Raw genomic sequence first — 17392 nt, forward strand, 5'->3', positions numbered from 1 at the left:
TACTCCAAATTCAGAAGCAATCTCAACTTGATTGATATTATGGTAAGCCTCGAAAAACGCGAATTTGAGCGTGAGAATTTTACGGAAGATAGGGGCTGGACCGGGGCTCTGTCAGCATCCCACGCGAGGGTGTTCGCTGGACCGGGGTTCGTTGAGCACCCAGCCGGAGGGGTCGACCGGGGTTCTGAGAGCTCGGCTACGAACACCCTCTGGGGGAATAGTCAGGGGTCCTACACTGGGTCTGGCCACAGCGCTAAATGTGGGGGTTCTGGACCGTTCATCTCGTCATGAAGAGTCTCGGGGAGGAGACCCGAGACTCGTCGCCGCTTTGTATGGGAGTAGCGGGCCCACGTGAAATCCCGAGCTGACTTTCAAACCACTCGGCATCTCGGCTCTCGCACTCCCCTTTGGTTCCAAACGCCGGTGTCGCCTCACGCGCTCGAACTCTCCTCGTCCTCTTTCGTTTCTTCCAAGCCATGTCTACCGCTCACAGACCAACATGGGACCCCGCACAGGCGCGCGATGTCAAGGGCGGCTCGCGTCAGTTCTCGGTGCGCGACATGGCCGCACACACAAAACTCAAGTTTCGGTGAGCTCCTTGAACCACGTGCATTGGTTTGTCGGGGCTGAAGGCTAGTGTCATTTAGGCAGCCTGGGCAGACCTCAGTGAACGAGGTACAGAAGCGTGACTTGCGTGCGGAACTGCTGCTCGCGGAGGAGGAGGCGCAGAATAAGAAACGGAAGGCAGAGGGCAAACCTCCATTGGCTATAGCTGGCGGGGAGGACGAGGAGGCAAATAAGCGGCGGAAGCTGTTGCAGGAAACGTTAGAGATGGACAAGGATGATGAAGACGATGAAGATGAGGAGGAGGACGGTGACGAGAAGAAAGAGAATGGCAAGAACGAGGGCAAGAATGACGACGACGAGAGGTGTGTCGAATTATTATATCATTCACGTGCTGCCCTTTCTAACTTCACTTCCAGTGGAGAGGGTTCGGACGATGAAGACGACGATGAGGATGAGACTGCCGAACTCCTCCGCGAACTTGAGAAGATCAAGCGTGAGCGTGCCGAAGAGAAGGCACGCCAGGAGCTCGAGCAGTCCACTTCACAGCAGGCTTCGCGCGAGGCCGAAATTGCCACCGCGAACCCGCTTCTCAACCTTGCAGCAGCACTTGGCCAAGGTCCTGGCGTGGACACAACGGTGCCCGGCACATTCTCGGTCAAGAAACGGTGGGATGACGGTGAGCCCAACTTCGCTTGACCAAGGGCAGCCGATTGACTTGTGTTCATCGCTTGCTAGACTTGATCTTCAAGAACCAGGCTATGAGCCAGCGAGACAAGCCCCAAGGTCGATTCGTTAATGACCTCTTACGGACGGAGTTCCACAGGTACGTTGCCGTTGTTCCGGACGTGTAGGCCGTTTGCTGACAGGCGCTCTGAAAGAAAATTCATGTCTAAGTTCATCAAGGTAAGCCTGCCAGATGCATCGCCCAGCTATCGCCTGACCTATCTGCTTTCTTCCAGTAATCGACGGACTCTGTTCATAGACCAGTTGCATACCATACGAAATATATTACGCACGCTTTCTGTACGACTCTATCGGTACTGTAATTTATGCACTCGACACTGCCCCAAAACCCTCATGCGAAACCACCCCATCGCCACTGTTACGAACCCGATTGCTCCCACTCCCAGCCCTCTGCCGCCCACTCAGGCATCCCCGTTTCAAAGCTCCCTAAACTTGTCGTGTACTTCAGGGCGTGCAAGAAGATGTACAGGTTCTCTGGCTTGGGATCCGGGTGCAAGGGTAGGTAACACTCCGGGCAATAAAGCGTCCCGTTCTCCGTTGGTTGCTCGGCTGTCGAGCCCTCTTCCTTTGGAGGCTCTAGCTCCATGGATGGTAGCCGTGCAACGACGTTCTCTATCTCAAGCTGCGCTGGAGGCTCCGCGTCAGGGGTTCCGGCTGCAGGTGTACCATTTGTCGATGCAGTGGGTTGTTCAGTCGCCGTAGCCTCGATGAGAACCTCTACACTCATAGGACCACCACGCTTTCGCTGGTTTGAGCGCGGAGGCTGCTGTTTGCGTATGATGTATTTCGGAGGCGCGAGCGCCCCTCTGGTACGGAAGACGACGTCTCGCCAACGGCTCCAGTCTTCGCCTTCGTCCTGTCGGCTCGTTCACATCTTCCGCTCAATGAGATAGCAGCGAAAACGTACCTTCATGTTCCGTAAGCGCGTAATGACGCCTACCGCCTCCGAAGACAGCGGCACCGGCGAGCTCATCCCAATGTCATGACCGGTTTCTCGAGGTAGGACCTTCGTATCACCCTTAGTGCCATTGCTCAATGCTTCGGGACTGTCGTCACTTTGCAGGTGCTCAGGCGCGATTGGGGCCACTCGTTCCTCACTTGGCACAGTATCAATGCCATTTTTGCCGAGGTTTATACCCTGTATTTTCTTTAGTCACGAATCGGACCAGCCAAGCTCAAGACGCACCCATATTCGTTCTTCTGAGTAGATGGGATCATTTGCGATGGGATGACCAAGGAATTGAAGGTGGACGCGGATTTGGTGTGCTGATGTGGTTGTGAGCTAGGACAGAGCATGAAACCGGGCGAATGCTTACATCTACCGGTCATTGGTCGACCTAGAGCCAACAGTCAACGACTTGAGTGACAAATCAGGATATAGAGACCTTACAATGGAGGACACTGCTATCCGTGTTCGCGTCGTAATGGAGACGTTTGAAGATCGTAACAGCAGGCTTGACGGTCGTTAGCGAAGAGCACGGGAGAAATAGCGCGCATATACTCACTTTCCCGTCAGGATGTACGATGTTGAGACCCATCTGCCTGTCCACCGTCAGGAGCGGCTGGTCGCACGTTATCTCTTCTCTATGATTGATCAATAATATTGACTAATCAGGATGAAATTACTCACTCAGGGAATTCGCCTTTGGCTCGCGCGATGTACTCCTTGCGAATGGTCCCATTCTGGAACTCTGCTGTAAGGGAGCGGGCAAGGTCGGCTATTAAGGGTATAATCAGGAGGCCGGAGGTCAACCTATCCAAGCGATTGACGGCTGCATGACGTTGCTCATCAGGATACGGGTATCTCGGTGCTGAACACGATATACACACTGTAAATTTTCTCAAACCCAAAATCATCCTTGAGAATCTCGACGAGGCTGTGCTTGTAGTATCGTCCAGATGAATGAACAGGCTTTGATAACATGAGCGGCGAGGCAAAAACAGAAGTGTTGAACGCACTAACGATGCTCCCTGGCTTGTTAACCACGATGAAGCCTCGCTCCTTGTCATGGCTTATTATCTTTACCGGCGTAGATGTTACGGGTGGCTCATGCCGATGAACTACGTTCCTTGGGGCAAGATGAATTTTCCCTGAAAAAGGGTTGACGAGGATGCCTTACTCTATGCGATCTCCGTTTTGTACGACGGTGTCTGGCCTCGCAACTTCACCATTGATGGTGGTCACTCCGGATTCTAGCGCGTACCTCTATCGCTGCATATTCAGTCCCGCTCCCGTACACACAAGAAGCTTTGGGGCTCACATAGTACTCCATAGATCGATCCCGAAACTCCGTCGACACAATCTCCAGTATCTCCCGCCCGAGCCACCGCTCCTTCGCCATGGTATGGTACGGGAACCAGTATGGCGCAATCTTCTTCAGGCCTGGAGGAACTTGCGGAGGTACGAGGGGTGTCTCCGGCTGGCCAGACATGGCTGCCTGAATCATGCGTGCTATCGTGTGCCGAAACTGACCGAGAGCAGACGCACTGGTGAGCGGAAGGCGGGCGCGGGACTGGCGTTTGAACTCGGCGAGGTCGGCCACGTTAGAAAAGAGGTGGCGAAGGACAAAGGACCGTGCTGAGAACAGAAAGGATCTGTTTTGTGGACAGTTAAGATGAACCTGGTACCGCAGAAATGAAGACGCCTCTGGACAAACCTTGACATCTACCTAGAGCCATCCAGATTGGGAGGAAAAGAGCGTGGTGGCTGTGCCGTCTGGCGTCTGGCTTAAAAATAAATAGCCCCTGTTGATGAGCTCGGGCCGTCAAGAACATAGATGATGAGCCTTTCGTATTGCGGCCACACAAATGTGGGGTAAATCTTTACACCAGGCTAATGAACTAGAAGAATTGGATATATCTTGAAGAAATCCGTTGAAGGACCTTCGAGACCGCTTTTTTCCTTTTGCTATGTTAAAGGTCACCCGCAGGGAAAGAATGTCATAGGTACATATTTCCAGTAATAATCATTACACAGTCTCCGAAAGAGGCAACATATGTTCAGCACATTGACATTGGAAAACCCCATGAATAGTCAGTCCCTGCCTGTTGAGCGAAACAGGTTTTGTATGTCGCGCATTAAGGAGGAGATTTTTCTCGCAACGCTCCTACTGCTGCCAGACAGTCCAGTACGTCGTAGCGGCACCAGCGGTATTGATTCATAGGATGAAACCCCATGGCCTTGATCCAGAGAAACTTGCCCAAGGGAAGATAATGTCTGTCTTCGAGAAAGTGAGGGCGCTGTGACTGGAGGAGGAATGAAACTGTGAGCAAATGGCGAAGGAGTTAATAGGTTATGGTCTGGGTGCCCGCTGCTCGTACTCAGATCCGCCTGATGGGGGTTCCCGTGGGACACTCCGGCCCCGCCGCATTCAATGCAGGTATTCGCTGATATAAACATGTGAGCGTTGTCATGCGTAGAACTCTTGATGCGTAAGCACCTCCTGGACCGTTTCTGGCGACGGAAGACAATATCGCTGTGATTGCGCCCCACGCTGATCTGAATGGAGATGAATAAGCGTTCATTATGATTCATACCAGAAACGTACAAGAACATGGCCAGAGTAGCCGCAGCAACGCTCATGAACATGGACCCTCCTGTTTTCATTTGCCGAATCGTACATGTGTACTGCATCTGAGCCACGGAAGGTGGTGTTGAGACATCTACAGCTGGAGGAGAGGTAAAGTTGACATATGCGGGGGCTGTGTTGCTGTTGAGAGTACTGTCGGCAAAAGATTGGCCCGGTTGGATGACAGCATCGTACGCTAACTTATTCGTGAGTATCTGTTCAACGTCAATCCCTTGCAAAGAGCAGCACTCGAGGTTACCACCTACGTTATTGGCTGTCCAATGACCAAGATCCAAGCGGATGGATGCATATAGGGCCTGAGCTAAGTTCTGCAACGTCGACGTCCCAGCTGTCACTGTCTGCGCGTAGTTTCCCGTGTTCGCTACTATGCTCAGGTTGGTCAAGGAGATGCCATTATACCACGAGATGCTGAGGGACGGCTCCTCATTGTTGAGGCTATTATTCGATGGCGTGAACAGGGTAGTGACTCGGTAAAGGAGCTGCGTAGGGCTGGTGCCATTGAAGACATATTGACCGTAATAGATAGGCCAATAAGCATCACCTATAAAGCAGTTAGGCCTTCAGTAACGGCGCTTGAGCATGTGACGCACTCCCGAAACCGGTCAACACGTCCCATGTTGCTCGTGCCAGACTATTGTAGGCAAAGGTTGAAGGTGCTAAAGCGCCGACAGGTTGGTAATTCGTATAACCCCACGACGTACTGGCCTCAAACCCCAACTCGGGGCAGGAGATCGCTACCTTGGGACCGTTAAGTGCGACAACAGGTAAGAGCGAGCGTGACCTTGGCTTACGTTGGCTCCTACTGACCTATCTCCAGGCAGTACATTCAGCTCTATCGACGTCACATCACAGTTGGCGAGCGAGTTGTTGGCATAGGAGAAGCTGCCTTGTACGTTACCCGACCCTCCAGAAGAATTCGACGTCGACATCACATTGTATATGGAGTATGTAAATGCGGAGTTGTTGGTTCTGAACGAGTCTCCAAGTTGGTATATGTGAGTCTGACAGCCTTGAATCTGGTCATCCCATGACAAGGTCCAGGATGCGCTGTACGAGGCATTGAAGTTGTCCGAGATCACCGTGACTACATCGTAGCCTAGAACGCAATGAGATGTTTAGACGAAACCCTCATACGCGCACTCACCTACGAGGGCAACATTCAACGCAGCAAACCCGACAAGACTGATGCAGGCAAACACGAGCAGCACATGCGTAGTATATCTCCAACGCTGTCTGTATGGTCTGGTAAGGGGATATTGCTGGCTGCATAGTGAGTCAAACACGAAGAGATGGAAGCTTTGTTAGTACCTACAAAGTTCACGTAGTCCTCGATGCTAAACATTGTCTCAGCGGCGTCAAACCCTCATGATCAGCTAAGAAGCGAAGTAGTTAAGTTGGGCTGAAAGTGATGACTGGGATGGCGAAGCTCTCGAGCGATCGCATCGTCCACAGCAATTGCCCATACGGTCCGGTATCGGCGGCCTCTTGAGAATGAACCGGCGAGAAATACATCGGTGATCTACTGGGAAGCGATGGTAGGCGTGCGCCGCACAAGGTCCGAAGGTAGAGTAGTATCCGTGTAACAAGACTCAGACACATGACGAGCAGTTTGTGAGCAACTCTGTAACCACGTCTACCAGAAGTCTGCCAGTAAGAAGACGAATCAAGTGTAAATGGTTGATGATTTTGGGATCCTAGAGAAGGTCACAGGAGATCTATATCATTCCACTAGCTCCATCACGGGCAGTGACTTTAGCGCTTCAGCATTGATGCATGATGGAGAATGTCCCAACTTGAAGACCACAGGTACATACCGGGGCATGCTTGTACTACTAGTGTAGCCCTGAGGTTCAGCTTGGCTCTTTAGCCAGTTCCAGAATTCCAGGGGTGGGAAGCTCAAACGAGAATGCCAACCAATTGCAAAGGAGTCGAGGAACTGAATGAAAACATGGCGGTGGCTGCGCATCGTGCGGGGGTTTTCCCCCACCAAACCATTTTCCCATGGTGCCCGCGTCGCCTCGAGGCCGTGGTTTGACATTGACGCCAATGCGGCCTCAAACACTTGCTGGATTGAAGGCACTTCTTTGCATCGTCCATAGTGTATTTGGGGGGGGGGGAGAAAAGCGCCGCTATTCACTGTCAATGATGTCTTGACTATCCTGTCAACTCCGACGCATCGATCTTTCCCTCAACGTTGGACTTGCCAGCCTCACTCGAACAGTACTCAACATATCGTTGCTCGTGAACTACTCGTGTCGCTAGATTCGTTCTGGTCTCCCTTTTTCATTGCTTTCCCCGGCTCTCGTCTCTGCAAAGGGATCGCCGCCAGTCGCCGCTAATGCATCGCAACATCTAGTACCGTGACGTCTACTCCTAGTCCTTGAACACCACCCGAGGATTTGCGAAGCCCGATATCGGTGCCTATCCGCCACGCTGATGCATGCACCTATCCGCTTACATATGGAGCTTCTGATCTTGTAATGGACTACGCGTGTCACTTTCTTGGTCCTCTTTGGCCTCTTGCTACGAGCTACTTCCGTTTTCGCACCCAAGAATAACTGCAAGGTTCTGTCTACGCATTCGAAGTTTGACGTAACACTCATCTCATCCTGACGGCTGCTCGATTCTAAATTGTCATAAGTAGATGCTTACTCTCATGCTAGTTGGCCTTCTGAACGAGATGTTGCCCTTTTCTTGATTAACAATCTTGCAGCATATCTCCGACTTCTCACACTTGTCGACGCTCGAAGAGAGGTGTTTCTTGGTTCGCCGCGACATATCGCACTGCTAACACCATCTCCGAAAGAAACCTTCACTGCAACCGAACTTTCGCAGCGATGATGTCGGGCTGGAGAACGACCAAAAACGGCGACCTACTAAACGATGGGTGCTAGCAGATACTCGCGCTTATGGAGCACTACGTTTTGGGGTCTCGCTATATCATCGCCTCTGGTTGGCTCATCCGCCAATTGCACTGCTCGAGAATATCGGAAATCCAGAGTACAGCCTTTGACGTGAGGAGCAGCGATGAGGAGTAATCAGTTTCATCTTCAGGCCGGCGTGCTGCTTCTAGCCAGTTCCTAGGCACGTGCACGTGCACCACTTCATGCATTAAAAAAGGATGCGTCTGCCTATACTGCGATTCCTGGTCTGGGCTCACAAAGCATCTCCATCCATTCTACCACTATGGGCCACCGTCATTCCTCTCTCTGTACCAAGCGTGACATACCCCAGAGTGAGAAACAGTCCACTGCTCGCTTTGATCGAGTCATTTTCCACCCCCAGTCTACCTCACCTGCCTCGAAGAACAGGTGCTCGTCCTCTGGGGAGTATAGCGACGACGGAAGGAGCAAGCGAGTGGCAAAATATCAGAAACCGCCAACAAATTCTTATCTATCCTACGCGCCGGATCCATCGTCCAATCGTCCTCGATTTATTTCAGACACCCCATATAGCCAGTTCCTACGCGAGTTCCCCCTGTACCGCAACACTTGGCTCCTTGATGCGCTTCGCAAATCCGATTACTCGCGGCTGGAATTGCAAGGTGAAACATATGTCGATTATATGGGTGGTGCATTATTCCCAGAGAGTCTGGTGCATGTGCATGCGGAGTTTCTAGTGCAGAATGTGCTCGGAAATACGCATTCAGTCAGTAACAGGTGTGTATATATGCACTGCCAAGTGCCGCAACTGACCGCTTTGACAGTTCGAGACTCTCGGCCGACCATGCTGTGGAGGCTCGGGCCGCTGTCCTTGCATTCTTTGACGCACCACCCGGCTACACAGTCGTATTCACTCCGAACGCCACCGGCGCTATGAAGCTCGTCGGAGAGTCTTTCCCGTTCCGTCAAGGAGGTAGCTATGTCTTAGGTGCAGATTCCCATAACAGCTTGCATGGAATCCGCGAATATGCTCGTCGCCATGGGTCGGATGTGTACTACATCCCGTCGACGACTACTGGGGGCTTCAGCGAGTCCGAGGCCGAGGTGAGGTTGGCGCATATAGCCATCTTTCTTCGCTAATCCAAGTAAAAACACGTAGAAAATACTCCACCAGCGACCATCCACATCTTGCCCCTCTCTCTTCGCGATGACCGGTCAATCAAACATTTCGAACGCCAAAAATCCTCTATCTATGCTAACATTTGCCACTTCACTCGGATACCACACACTTCTGGACGCTGCTGCTCTGGCTCCAACGTCGCAGATTTCCCTGCGATCAATACCCGTGGATGCGATGGCTGTCAGTTTCTACAAGATGTTTGGATACCCAACTGGCGTCGGAGCACTCGTGGTGAAAGAGACTTTTCTGGCCACCCTCAGTCGTCCGTGGTTCGCAGGCGGGAACGTTGACATTGTACAGGTTCCCGGAACCATAGTCACGAGAAGCCCATTCCTATACGAGCAATTTGAGGTGCGATACACTTTACCTGACGTCTTTACCGTTGCTTACTTGAATGCAGGACGGCACGATCAACTACCTAAACCTCGGTGCTGTCACGGACGGTCTACGATTCCTCTCCGGCTACCTTCCATTTTTACCTCTCCGTCTCTCTTGCCTAACAAACTACCTTGCGAACTCTCTAGCCAAGCTTCGTCATGACTCTACAGGAAACCCTGTAGTTCGAATCCTGTCGCGAGTACCTTCTCGGAGAGTTCGCTCTCCGGGAGAGCAAGCCGATACTGGGTCGACCGTTTCTCTCATATTTCTATCTGTAAGTTAGTTTCGCATCTCTCTATATGAGCGTGCTCAAACTTCATGGTGGCAGCCAAATGGAACACTCCTACCAAACTCCTTCATCGAGAACGCTGCAGTCTCAGAGCATATATCCCTACGGACAGGTTGCATGTGCAACCCTGGTGGAGCAGCTGCCATCCTTGGTATTCAGGGGGGCATGGAAGCACTGTACGAAGGTGTCACACTCTCAGATTTTGAGGCGCACGTAGGCCACGAACTCGGCGTGGTCCGCATTAGCCTCGGGCTCGCAAGCAACTTCCAAGACGTCTGGCGTGTCCTCAACTTCGCGGCGATGATCGGTACCGAGAAGGATCGTCTTGCGCTCTGGGAGGCTTATTCCGACAATTTGACACCGCACAGGGCTAGTCAGCCTTTCGGTTAACGATCATCATCTAACATGAATATCTCTCCCTGACTTCTCATCCTCATATCCGTACTTCTGACCATCCGATTCACTCACTTGTACTCAACCCGTCGCTACGCTGACCCGCCTCACTTCAATTGTTACTGTACTCGTCACTGCACTGACCCACCACAGGATCTCTTGCTTTTTGTTATTTGTCATCAGATTTGCTCTCATTCATCTTGTGTTCCTGTTGTAGGACTTACGCCGATTTATGGTCCTCTTAATACTCGCCTCAGCTCTGTCCGTGCGTGTCACTGAAGCCATTACGCGATATTCTGTCATAGTTTACACATTGTGTAGCATGCTAACTGATCGCTCGCGTACGTATGTCTACAAGACTTCCATTACACACGCCTGTAGAGCGATGTTCATTGCACAGGACGGACTCCTTGTTCCATGGGTACCCATAAGACAAAACTACTCCTCGTCCTCGTCCTCATCCTCGTCACTATCGTCGTCATCGTCGTCATCGTCATCATCCTCTGCTTCGTCCTCAGATACCTCCAAACCCTTCTCTGCCATCCTTGCCTTGTCTCGCTTTCTCTTTGTCGACATCTCGTCAAGAAGCACGAGCAGATCTTCCTGTTCCTTCTCGGTATCTTTCTGCTTCTGAGTCGCTTCCACAACTTTGGCTTCGAGCTCCGTGATTTTGCTCTGTGCAGAGGCGCTCTCTGCAACTTTGACCTCGAGTTCGGCAACCTTGCCCTGCGCGGAGGATGCATCCAAGAGCTGAGCTTCAAGCGCGGCGATCTTCGATTGCATCTCAGTAACCTGAACATTTCAATGTTAGCCTATCAAGAGAGTTCGGGAGATGAACGCGGTACTTTGGCCTCCTGAGACGACGCTGCCTTCAGCTTCTCCTTGAGGTCATCAATCTCGGTTGCTTGTGATCGGATCACGTCACGAAGGGAGCTGATCAGCATCGACGACTCAGCGTCGGGGCCCACTGAGTCCTAAGTCAGCCGGATGAAGAGTCGAACAATCATACCGAACACATACCTGAGGCGGAGAGCGTCTTGGGATCCATTCCAAGGCCTCTCTGTACGGTGTCTGAATCGCCCAAAGGGGTCAACAAGAGTCATGCAATATGTGTACAGCCAACCCTCACAGTAGTTCGATTTCCAGAAGTCCACAAATGCCCAGTCAAACCACATTTCGCCCTCCGGTTCTCCGGCATTCTCGACATCATGGGGCACGGGCGTCGGGAAAACCATGCTGTCTGGCCCGACGGACTTGAACCGCTCGTCCTCGCGCAGACGCGTCATCTGCCCTGTAATCGCGTCCACACTAAGGCGGTTGATTATAGGACTGATGGTCGATCTGTCAAGGGACCGTAAGAGAGATGGCAACAGGACGCATATAACACTGGTAGGCTACCTCGTAATCTCGCCCGGCTCGCGGTTGAACTCGTAGCAGACACCGAGGAGGAATGCGCAAAGCCCAGGGACGAGGCTGTCGCCTTCCGTATTTTGGTTGATTGGCTCCACCAACTTTACCATGCATCCCTTTTAGCATCATTCTCTCGCGAAAGTATGCGCATATACTCACCGAACTGAGGCTTCCCGCGTCTAAAAAGTCCCTGACCGACTTAGGATCTTCCCATAGCCACCTCGACAACAAACACAGGTACCCCACAATTAACCGATCCCACTCCCTCGCCTGCCGTTCATCCTCCTGCGCAGCACGTGACCGCGAGAGGAAGCACAAGCTTAGATTTTCGCTCAATAGCTGCAGAACCGTCTCGGGTCCGTCATCGCCGTCATCGTCAGCCTCTGGTTGGTGGGGAGGCGTACTTCCATCGGCGGGGACGAAGAACTGATCGCCCTGTGAGGGTGTCTGGAGGACGGCTGGGCTGGGCTTGATCGAGCGTGCGAGAGACTTTGACCGGAGAGAGGAGGTAAGGAGATGCGAAAAGAGGATGGACGCAATGTACGTGGTGGTTACATCGGCGAGATTTGGCGGGGTAGAAGGGGGGAGGCAGAGGGCGTGAAGCAGGGGTGAGATGGTCGATGCCTGAACCGGCGCTGCGGACCGTGAGTTTTGGTTGGACAGAAGATATAGGGGCTTACGTTCTGGTGGGATCATGCCTTGCACGATGGCTTGCTTGATCTCGTCCTTTCGTACGAAGTTCTGAGCCCCATTGTCAGACGGTCAACCGAAATGCAATGTATGCGTATCATACCTCGAAAACCACCATAGCGACACTGCGAAGCTCGAGGGCAGAGACCGTCCGTCTCCCCCCATTTTGACCATTGTACTCACCATGCAGGGCAAGTTCCACGAGGACGTCGAGGGCGGAGGCAGGCTCTAAGCGATCCCACTCTTCGCCGTTGGTGTCCGGAACAGGGATGTATGGCGTGAGTACAACCTCTGCAAGGGGAAAATTCAAGTTGATGGGCAAGAGACGAAGTGCCTATCAGCATAATGGTGAGCAGCAGCCTGGCAGCGAGCTGCGGATGACATACTTGCGTTTTCAGTTGCGTGGGGGCGTTAGAGGCGAGGGCGAGCTCGATAAAGCACCGTATGAATGCGCCGGTTTCTGGTCCCTGAGAACAAGCTTAGCCAGAGGACGAGGCGAACTCAACTAGATAGCTCACACCACTACCCTTGGATCCTACTAACATGCCCATGATGCCGAGAACGGTGGATACATTGGCAGACTTCTGCTGATCCCAAAACTGAAGAGCAAACTCTTGCGGTGGGACCTCGTTCATTCGCAATTGCGGAGGGAAGATCAGAAGGGAACATAACAGCGCAGGAAGGGATGTCTCTCGGAAGTAACTCTGGTGCGCGCCGTCCGTTAAATGAGCACCAATAAGTCATACGAAGCACACACCTGATTGGAGGTATTGAATCGCAAGAGGCCATCTGCACACTGGAGTGCATCCGCCGAAATGACTCCGCCCTCCACCCCGTTCTCTTGGGATACAATGTTGAAAAGCTTTTCAAAGGCTCCCTCAAAAGCGAAGACCTTCTGGATGTCGGGACTTTGTACGATGAGAGCTTGAATCATGGCGATGGCCTCTGCACAAGACAATTAGGTGTACATTGATACTTGAAAGGCATACGCACCATTGCGTATGATCTCGCGCTTGTCGTCCAGGATAGCAATAATATTCGTAGCACCCGATGGAGCCTTTAAGAAGTATCCCTGAACAACCTGACGTCTGTTCTGGAGAAGTGCCGTTAAGAGTTGAAGAGTGGCGTATCGGGTGTAGAATGTCGTGTCGGCGAGCAAAGCAAAGAGCATGTTGACAGCCTGCTCGTTCGCAAGGACCGCATCCGTGTGCTTGAGGGCGAGTTCCTTGGGCCCATCCTCCACGTCGCACAGTTGCTTCAACGTCTCCAAGACTGCTTTTGCGATGTCTGCGTCGATCTCTGCGTCATTTTGAAGGACACTGAGGAGTACGGGGAGCGCCGTTTGGCCAACGTCTTGCTTCCAGTCGCGTGCTAATCCCTTCAAGGAAAGTACAGCAGCGCGTCGGTCTGCGAGGAGCGTGGATGGTTGCAGGCGATCGCTAAGCCTTGAAATGGTATCAGTTGCAGATTGAGGAGCGCCGGTAGGCCCACGAAGGGCGATGTAGGTTTGCGAGAAGAACTCCATTCACTGCGGTGCCTCTTGAGCAGCCCACAAGATAAGTCGAGATTTGACACGTACCTCCACGCCCGTCTGTCAATGATGAAAGCCCTAAGATCCCAGCTTCGCGCGTCGTCTATCGAGAGCCAATGTAGACTGATTTCAGCGGTGGTAGGGATCTAAGTCGGAGGCCTTTGACCGCCTAACAGTGTAGAACTGGCCGAACACGTTGGAACGCTGCGCGCAGACCGGAGAATCCGGAGACGTGAGCCCATCCCGACTCCCACGCGACTTGGAGGCACGCCCCTATCCAATCTTTCCCTCACCTCCAACTCCGCACTTCCGCTCATGGGCTACACGCGGAAAGCAACCCTCGACACATGACAAATCAGCAAGCGAAGTTTGGCAAGGGATTGATTGCTTCTTGATAACAATGTGTCCTTATGGCATATAAGCTACTGGAGGACCTCTAGAGCTGATTCTTGCAGTGGCAGTTGCCCTCTTGATTCTGGCCTCTGTGCATGGTGCCCATTTTTTCGATTTCGTGACCGGGTAAGGTCGAGGAAGCTCTCCGTGTATCAAGCAATCTCATGACTAATGCGGTGATTGCTTTGAATAGGTCGGCTAATTTGTGGTCACCCAAACTTACGATGTGATCAAACGGGTCCATACTGACAAGACTCTGCTAACGAAACGCCAAAACTGGATCCGACCTTTTGGCTCAGTCCGTGCGAGTATGACCCATTTTTATGGTGTGGATTAGGGGAAGGACCGACCAAATTCTCGCACAGGTAATTCTTAACTACGGAGAAGTATGAATAGTAACTTAGGTTTCTTGAAAAAGGGGCCTTGTTTTGTCATTGTGAAGAGACTCTTGCCTGCGATTATGACATCCTCGAAGACATCATCACCAGACGGCTAGCCGCAAAACCTCCGCTGACCCTGGTTATTTCACGCTTCTCTAGGCACCTTCAAAGGGTTCACGCGATCCAGGCGGTGTCTTTCTCGCTAGTATTGGCGTACAACGCTACCATGTTTAGGTCAGAGAAGGCTATCGTCAACGAGCGATTGTCATCGACCACTAATCGCATATATATGGCTGCCTGTTTCGCTGGCTAATTTCCGCAGCCATCATGGGTCTTCCCACTGCCCTCGCAGGCCTCTCCTTCCTCGTCTATGTGGTCTACCGCTACTTCACTCGACTTAGGCTTACTCCCTTGCAAGGCCCGCCTTCTTCCTCATTCCTAATGGGTGAGTGTTCTGCTGTCGACGTGCTGGAATTTTTCGCACGGCCACTCACACACGACTGGGCAGGCAACCTCCCCGAGCTTTATCGGAGTTTGGTTGGCGAAATAGACTTCAAGTGGCAGCAGCAATACGGGAACGCGGTTCGGTTCAAGAGCATTGTCGGAGTGCGTCCATTATATCACTGCTAGACGTAGTCTAGGCCGCTAAGGCCGCTAACGGGGGAAACAGAATGACGCCTTATGGATCGCGGACCCCAAGGCATTGCAATACATCTTCCAAACATCGGGCTACCATTTCCCCAAGCAGAAGGAGCGTCTGGTTGTGACGAGGTTGATGCACGGAAAAGGCCTCGTGTGGGCAGAGGGCAAGTGTTCAATCCCACCTAGGCCACTTCATGTCATTGGTCGCTCATACCTTATCTTGCGCGCTAGGTGATATTCACAAGCGGCAACGCAAGGTCATGCTTCCAGCATTTGGCGGCCCGGAGTCCAAGGCGCTTCTATCACTCTTTTCGAATAGCGTGCAGTCTGTGAGCGATATGAGACTGTGATGATGTGTCTTAGTCTGACCCTAGTTGCAGCTGACATCGAAGTGGGCCGAGAAACTTGACGGAAGTAAAGATGGATCGCTGGTTCTAGACATGCCCAGTTGGTTATCCCGCGCAACGATGGACGCACTTGGTCACGGTAATTATCGAATATCCTCCACTACTTTGGATGATGCACCTAAGCCGCCATGCAGCCGCATTTGACTACGACTTTGGTGCTCTTTCCAACGACGAAAACGAGCTCACCAAAGCATACAACGGTTTGATGTCAGTTAGCGCCCTGCGCTCCATCGATGTAAAACTGATTGGTTGCGTTCAGGGTTGACGTCTTCGGCTTTCCATCGCTCCGTCTCATTTTCACCCAAGCTGTGGCCAGATATGTGCCGAAGAGTGTGCTTCATTACCTCGCTTTCAACAGCTCTTCGCCTCGTACACAAAAGATACATTCCACTACCTCGCTCGCGGACAAGGTTTCGAAGCAGCTGGTTGAGGAAAAGGCTGAAATGATACTGGCGGGCAACTCCGGCCGCGACGTGCTAAGCATCTTAGGTACGTGTTGCACTGTTCCTCGCTTGTGTTTTTTGTATGGTATTAATCCGTTCCTTGTAGTCAAATCTAACATGGACGCATCCGCAAAGACGAAATTGGAAGAAGATGAAATGTATTCTCAGATGCGGTATGTGCACTTTGGCGTCTGCAGCTACCGTAGCTAATGATGATGCTGGTTGGCCAGGACCTTGCTGGTCGCGGGACACGAAACTACGGCCAACAGCTTGAGCTGGGTGCTTTACGAGCTCGCCAAACTCCCTCACGTTCAAGACAGGCTTCGCGCGGAGATCCGCGACATGGAGGCCAAAATCCATGCTCGGGGCGACGACACGTTCACCACGGCCGATCTTGAGGCAATGCCTTACACTGTCGCCGTTATGAAGGTATCTGTATGGTTACGTCCTTGATAAGATCTGCTAGCTCAATGATCACGCAGGAGGGACTTCGCTTCGACCCGGTTGTGTATCATATTCACCGAGTGGCCGGCAGAGACGACGTGATTCCCCTCTCGAAGCCCGTGACGACTACCAACGGCAAACTTGTGGGCGAGATCGCCATTCCGGAGGGCACTCGGGTGGTGGCTTCGATTGCTGCTTACAACAGGTGCGTCTATCTGTCGCGGATATTCAGACTAACTGTTGCTAATTTTCATGTAGGATCCCGGAGATTTGGGGAGAGGACGCTCATCTGTTCAATCCTGATCGCTGGCTGAATAAGTCACCAGTCGCCGAGAAGTTCCCCACCGTCGGCGTGTACGGTAATATGTACGACTGTTCACCTCCACCTTCAATATGCGATGCTGACTGAACATGCAGGATGACTTTCATTGGGGGCACACGTGCCTGCATTGGCTGGCGATTCGCGTAAGTTTGTTCGAGCTCGCCTGGACGTCGAAGCATTCTAATCGGGTAATCAGGGTGATCGAGATGCAAGCGTTCCTCGTCGAACTCGTCAACAAGTTTGAGTTCTCCCTCGCAGATGAGACGAAGCGCGTCAGGCGCGAGCCTTGCCTGGTGATGTCTCCGACCTTGGAGGGCGAGGCAGGGAAAGGGCCCCAGCTTCCGTTGATGGTCACTTGGGCCCCCCGTGGTGCTATATAAAGGGGGCCACTACAGAAAGGGCATTTACACATATGAATTCCGCTGCGGGCAAGAATATGCTTATCTCACCAGCTAAATGTAAGACGTACGTCTCAAGTCACGGGAAATGATATAAATGCAATATTGCAATGGAAAGTGTTCAAGTTGTGCTCGTTTCTGTTCAGCCACGGTGACGGTGCAGTGTCCATTGGGGGAATGTTGAATCAACGAGAGATAAGCTTGAAAGTAAAATTTCCGAGTGTTTTAATTTGAACCAAACCAACGATGACCGACGATATGGGGTGAGGCATGCAGAACGGGAATTTGACCCCGAGAACATCGGCACCG

General features: G+C 52.2%; 5 protein-coding genes across 5 annotated transcripts; 2 read left to right on the forward strand and 3 right to left on the reverse strand.

Annotated features, from left to right (window-relative positions):
- The first annotated feature begins 427 nt into the window (after positions 1–427).
- Positions 428–1635, forward strand: CONPUDRAFT_165937 (Cwf15 Cwc15 cell cycle control protein). The gene is made up of 6 exons (XM_007771174.1): positions 428–589; positions 648–929; positions 984–1243; positions 1303–1390; positions 1446–1470; positions 1527–1635. The coding sequence occupies exons 1-6, from the start codon at positions 477–479 to the stop codon at positions 1527–1529; spliced, it is 771 nt and encodes a 256-aa protein (XP_007769364.1). The 5' UTR covers positions 428–476; the 3' UTR covers positions 1530–1635.
- On the reverse strand, positions 1634–3803 carry CONPUDRAFT_144506 (pseudouridine synthase). Its single transcript, XM_007771175.1, has 11 exons — positions 3573–3803; positions 3432–3517; positions 3275–3380; positions 3142–3223; positions 2942–3083; positions 2817–2895; positions 2702–2765; positions 2628–2648; positions 2498–2577; positions 2219–2449; positions 1634–2167 (listed from the first exon to the last, which is right to left on the reverse strand). Exons 1-11 carry the CDS (start codon positions 3756–3758, stop codon positions 1670–1672), a joined length of 1575 nt encoding a protein of 524 aa, XP_007769365.1. The 5' UTR covers positions 3759–3803; the 3' UTR covers positions 1634–1669.
- A 472-nt stretch (positions 3804–4275) lies between these two features.
- On the reverse strand, positions 4276–6351 carry CONPUDRAFT_125167 (uncharacterized protein). Its single transcript, XM_007771176.1, has 7 exons — positions 6214–6351; positions 6046–6160; positions 5693–5997; positions 5492–5639; positions 5147–5442; positions 4860–5095; positions 4276–4810 (listed from the first exon to the last, which is right to left on the reverse strand). Exons 1-7 carry the CDS (start codon positions 6241–6243, stop codon positions 4633–4635), a joined length of 1308 nt encoding a protein of 435 aa, XP_007769366.1. The 5' UTR covers positions 6244–6351; the 3' UTR covers positions 4276–4632.
- Positions 6352–9783: 3432 nt separating this feature from the next.
- CONPUDRAFT_137634 (uncharacterized protein) lies at positions 9784–13889 on the reverse strand. Its single transcript, XM_007771177.1, has 13 exons — positions 13703–13889; positions 13117–13651; positions 12881–13068; positions 12642–12827; positions 12510–12590; positions 12227–12457; positions 12114–12174; positions 11593–12068; positions 11422–11534; positions 11153–11364; positions 11044–11094; positions 10869–10990; positions 9784–10815 (listed from the first exon to the last, which is right to left on the reverse strand). The coding sequence occupies exons 2-13, from the start codon at positions 13646–13648 to the stop codon at positions 10462–10464; spliced, it is 2607 nt and encodes an 868-aa protein (XP_007769367.1). The 5' UTR covers positions 13649–13651; positions 13703–13889; the 3' UTR covers positions 9784–10461.
- Positions 13890–14754: 865 nt separating this feature from the next.
- CONPUDRAFT_90642 (cytochrome P450) lies at positions 14755–17065 on the forward strand (the record flags this gene model as incomplete). Its single annotated transcript, XM_007771178.1, has 13 exons — positions 14755–14872; positions 14936–15033; positions 15098–15233; positions 15301–15398; positions 15450–15555; positions 15611–15683; positions 15736–15965; positions 16026–16092; positions 16150–16348; positions 16402–16568; positions 16622–16729; positions 16781–16828; positions 16882–17065. 13 exons carry the CDS (start codon positions 14755–14757, stop codon positions 17063–17065), a joined length of 1632 nt encoding a protein of 543 aa, XP_007769368.1.
- Positions 17066–17392: the final 327 nt, after the last annotated feature.

Source organism: Coniophora puteana (assembly GCF_000271625.1).
Source record: "Coniophora puteana RWD-64-598 SS2 unplaced genomic scaffold CONPUscaffold_7, whole genome shotgun sequence".
Taxonomy (NCBI): Eukaryota; Fungi; Basidiomycota; class Agaricomycetes; order Boletales; family Coniophoraceae; genus Coniophora; species Coniophora puteana.

Excerpts from the sequence above, each read along its gene's own strand:
- CONPUDRAFT_165937 (XM_007771174.1), top strand. The coding sequence starts at position 477 with ATGTCTACCGCTCACAGACCAACATGGGACCCCGCACAGGCGCGCGAT. Across the intron at positions 930-983 it reads AAGAATGACGACGACGAGAG|TGGAGAGGGTTCGGACGATG; the intron begins GTGTGTCGAATT and ends CTTCACTTCCAG. Across the intron at positions 1,391-1,445 it reads TTACGGACGGAGTTCCACAG|AAAATTCATGTCTAAGTTCA; the intron begins GTACGTTGCCGT and ends GCGCTCTGAAAG.
- CONPUDRAFT_144506 (XM_007771175.1), bottom strand. The coding sequence starts at position 3,758 with ATGATTCAGGCAGCCATGTCTGGCCAGCCGGAGACACCCCTCGTACCT. Across the intron at positions 2,578-2,627 it reads TCGACCAATGACCGGTAGAT|CACACCAAATCCGCGTCCAC; the intron begins GTAAGCATTCGC and ends CAACCACATCAG. Across the intron at positions 2,168-2,218 it reads CGCGCTTACGGAACATGAAG|GACGAAGGCGAAGACTGGAG; the intron begins GTACGTTTTCGC and ends ACGAGCCGACAG.
- CONPUDRAFT_125167 (XM_007771176.1), bottom strand. The coding sequence starts at position 6,243 with ATGTTTAGCATCGAGGACTACGTGAACTTT. Across the intron at positions 5,443-5,491 it reads CGTGTTGACCGGTTTCGGGA|GTGATGCTTATTGGCCTATC; the intron begins GTGCGTCACATG and ends ACTGCTTTATAG. Across the intron at positions 4,811-4,859 it reads GCTACTCTGGCCATGTTCTT|ATCAGCGTGGGGCGCAATCA; the intron begins GTACGTTTCTGG and ends ATCTCCATTCAG.
- CONPUDRAFT_137634 (XM_007771177.1), bottom strand. The coding sequence starts at position 13,648 with ATGGAGTTCTTCTCGCAAACCTACATCGCCCTTCGTGGGCCTACCGGC. Across the intron at positions 12,175-12,226 it reads TCGCTATGGTGGTTTTCGAG|AACTTCGTACGAAAGGACGA; the intron begins GTATGATACGCA and ends AATGGGGCTCAG. Across the intron at positions 12,069-12,113 it reads AGGCATGATCCCACCAGAAC|CGCCGGTTCAGGCATCGACC; the intron begins GTAAGCCCCTAT and ends CACGGTCCGCAG.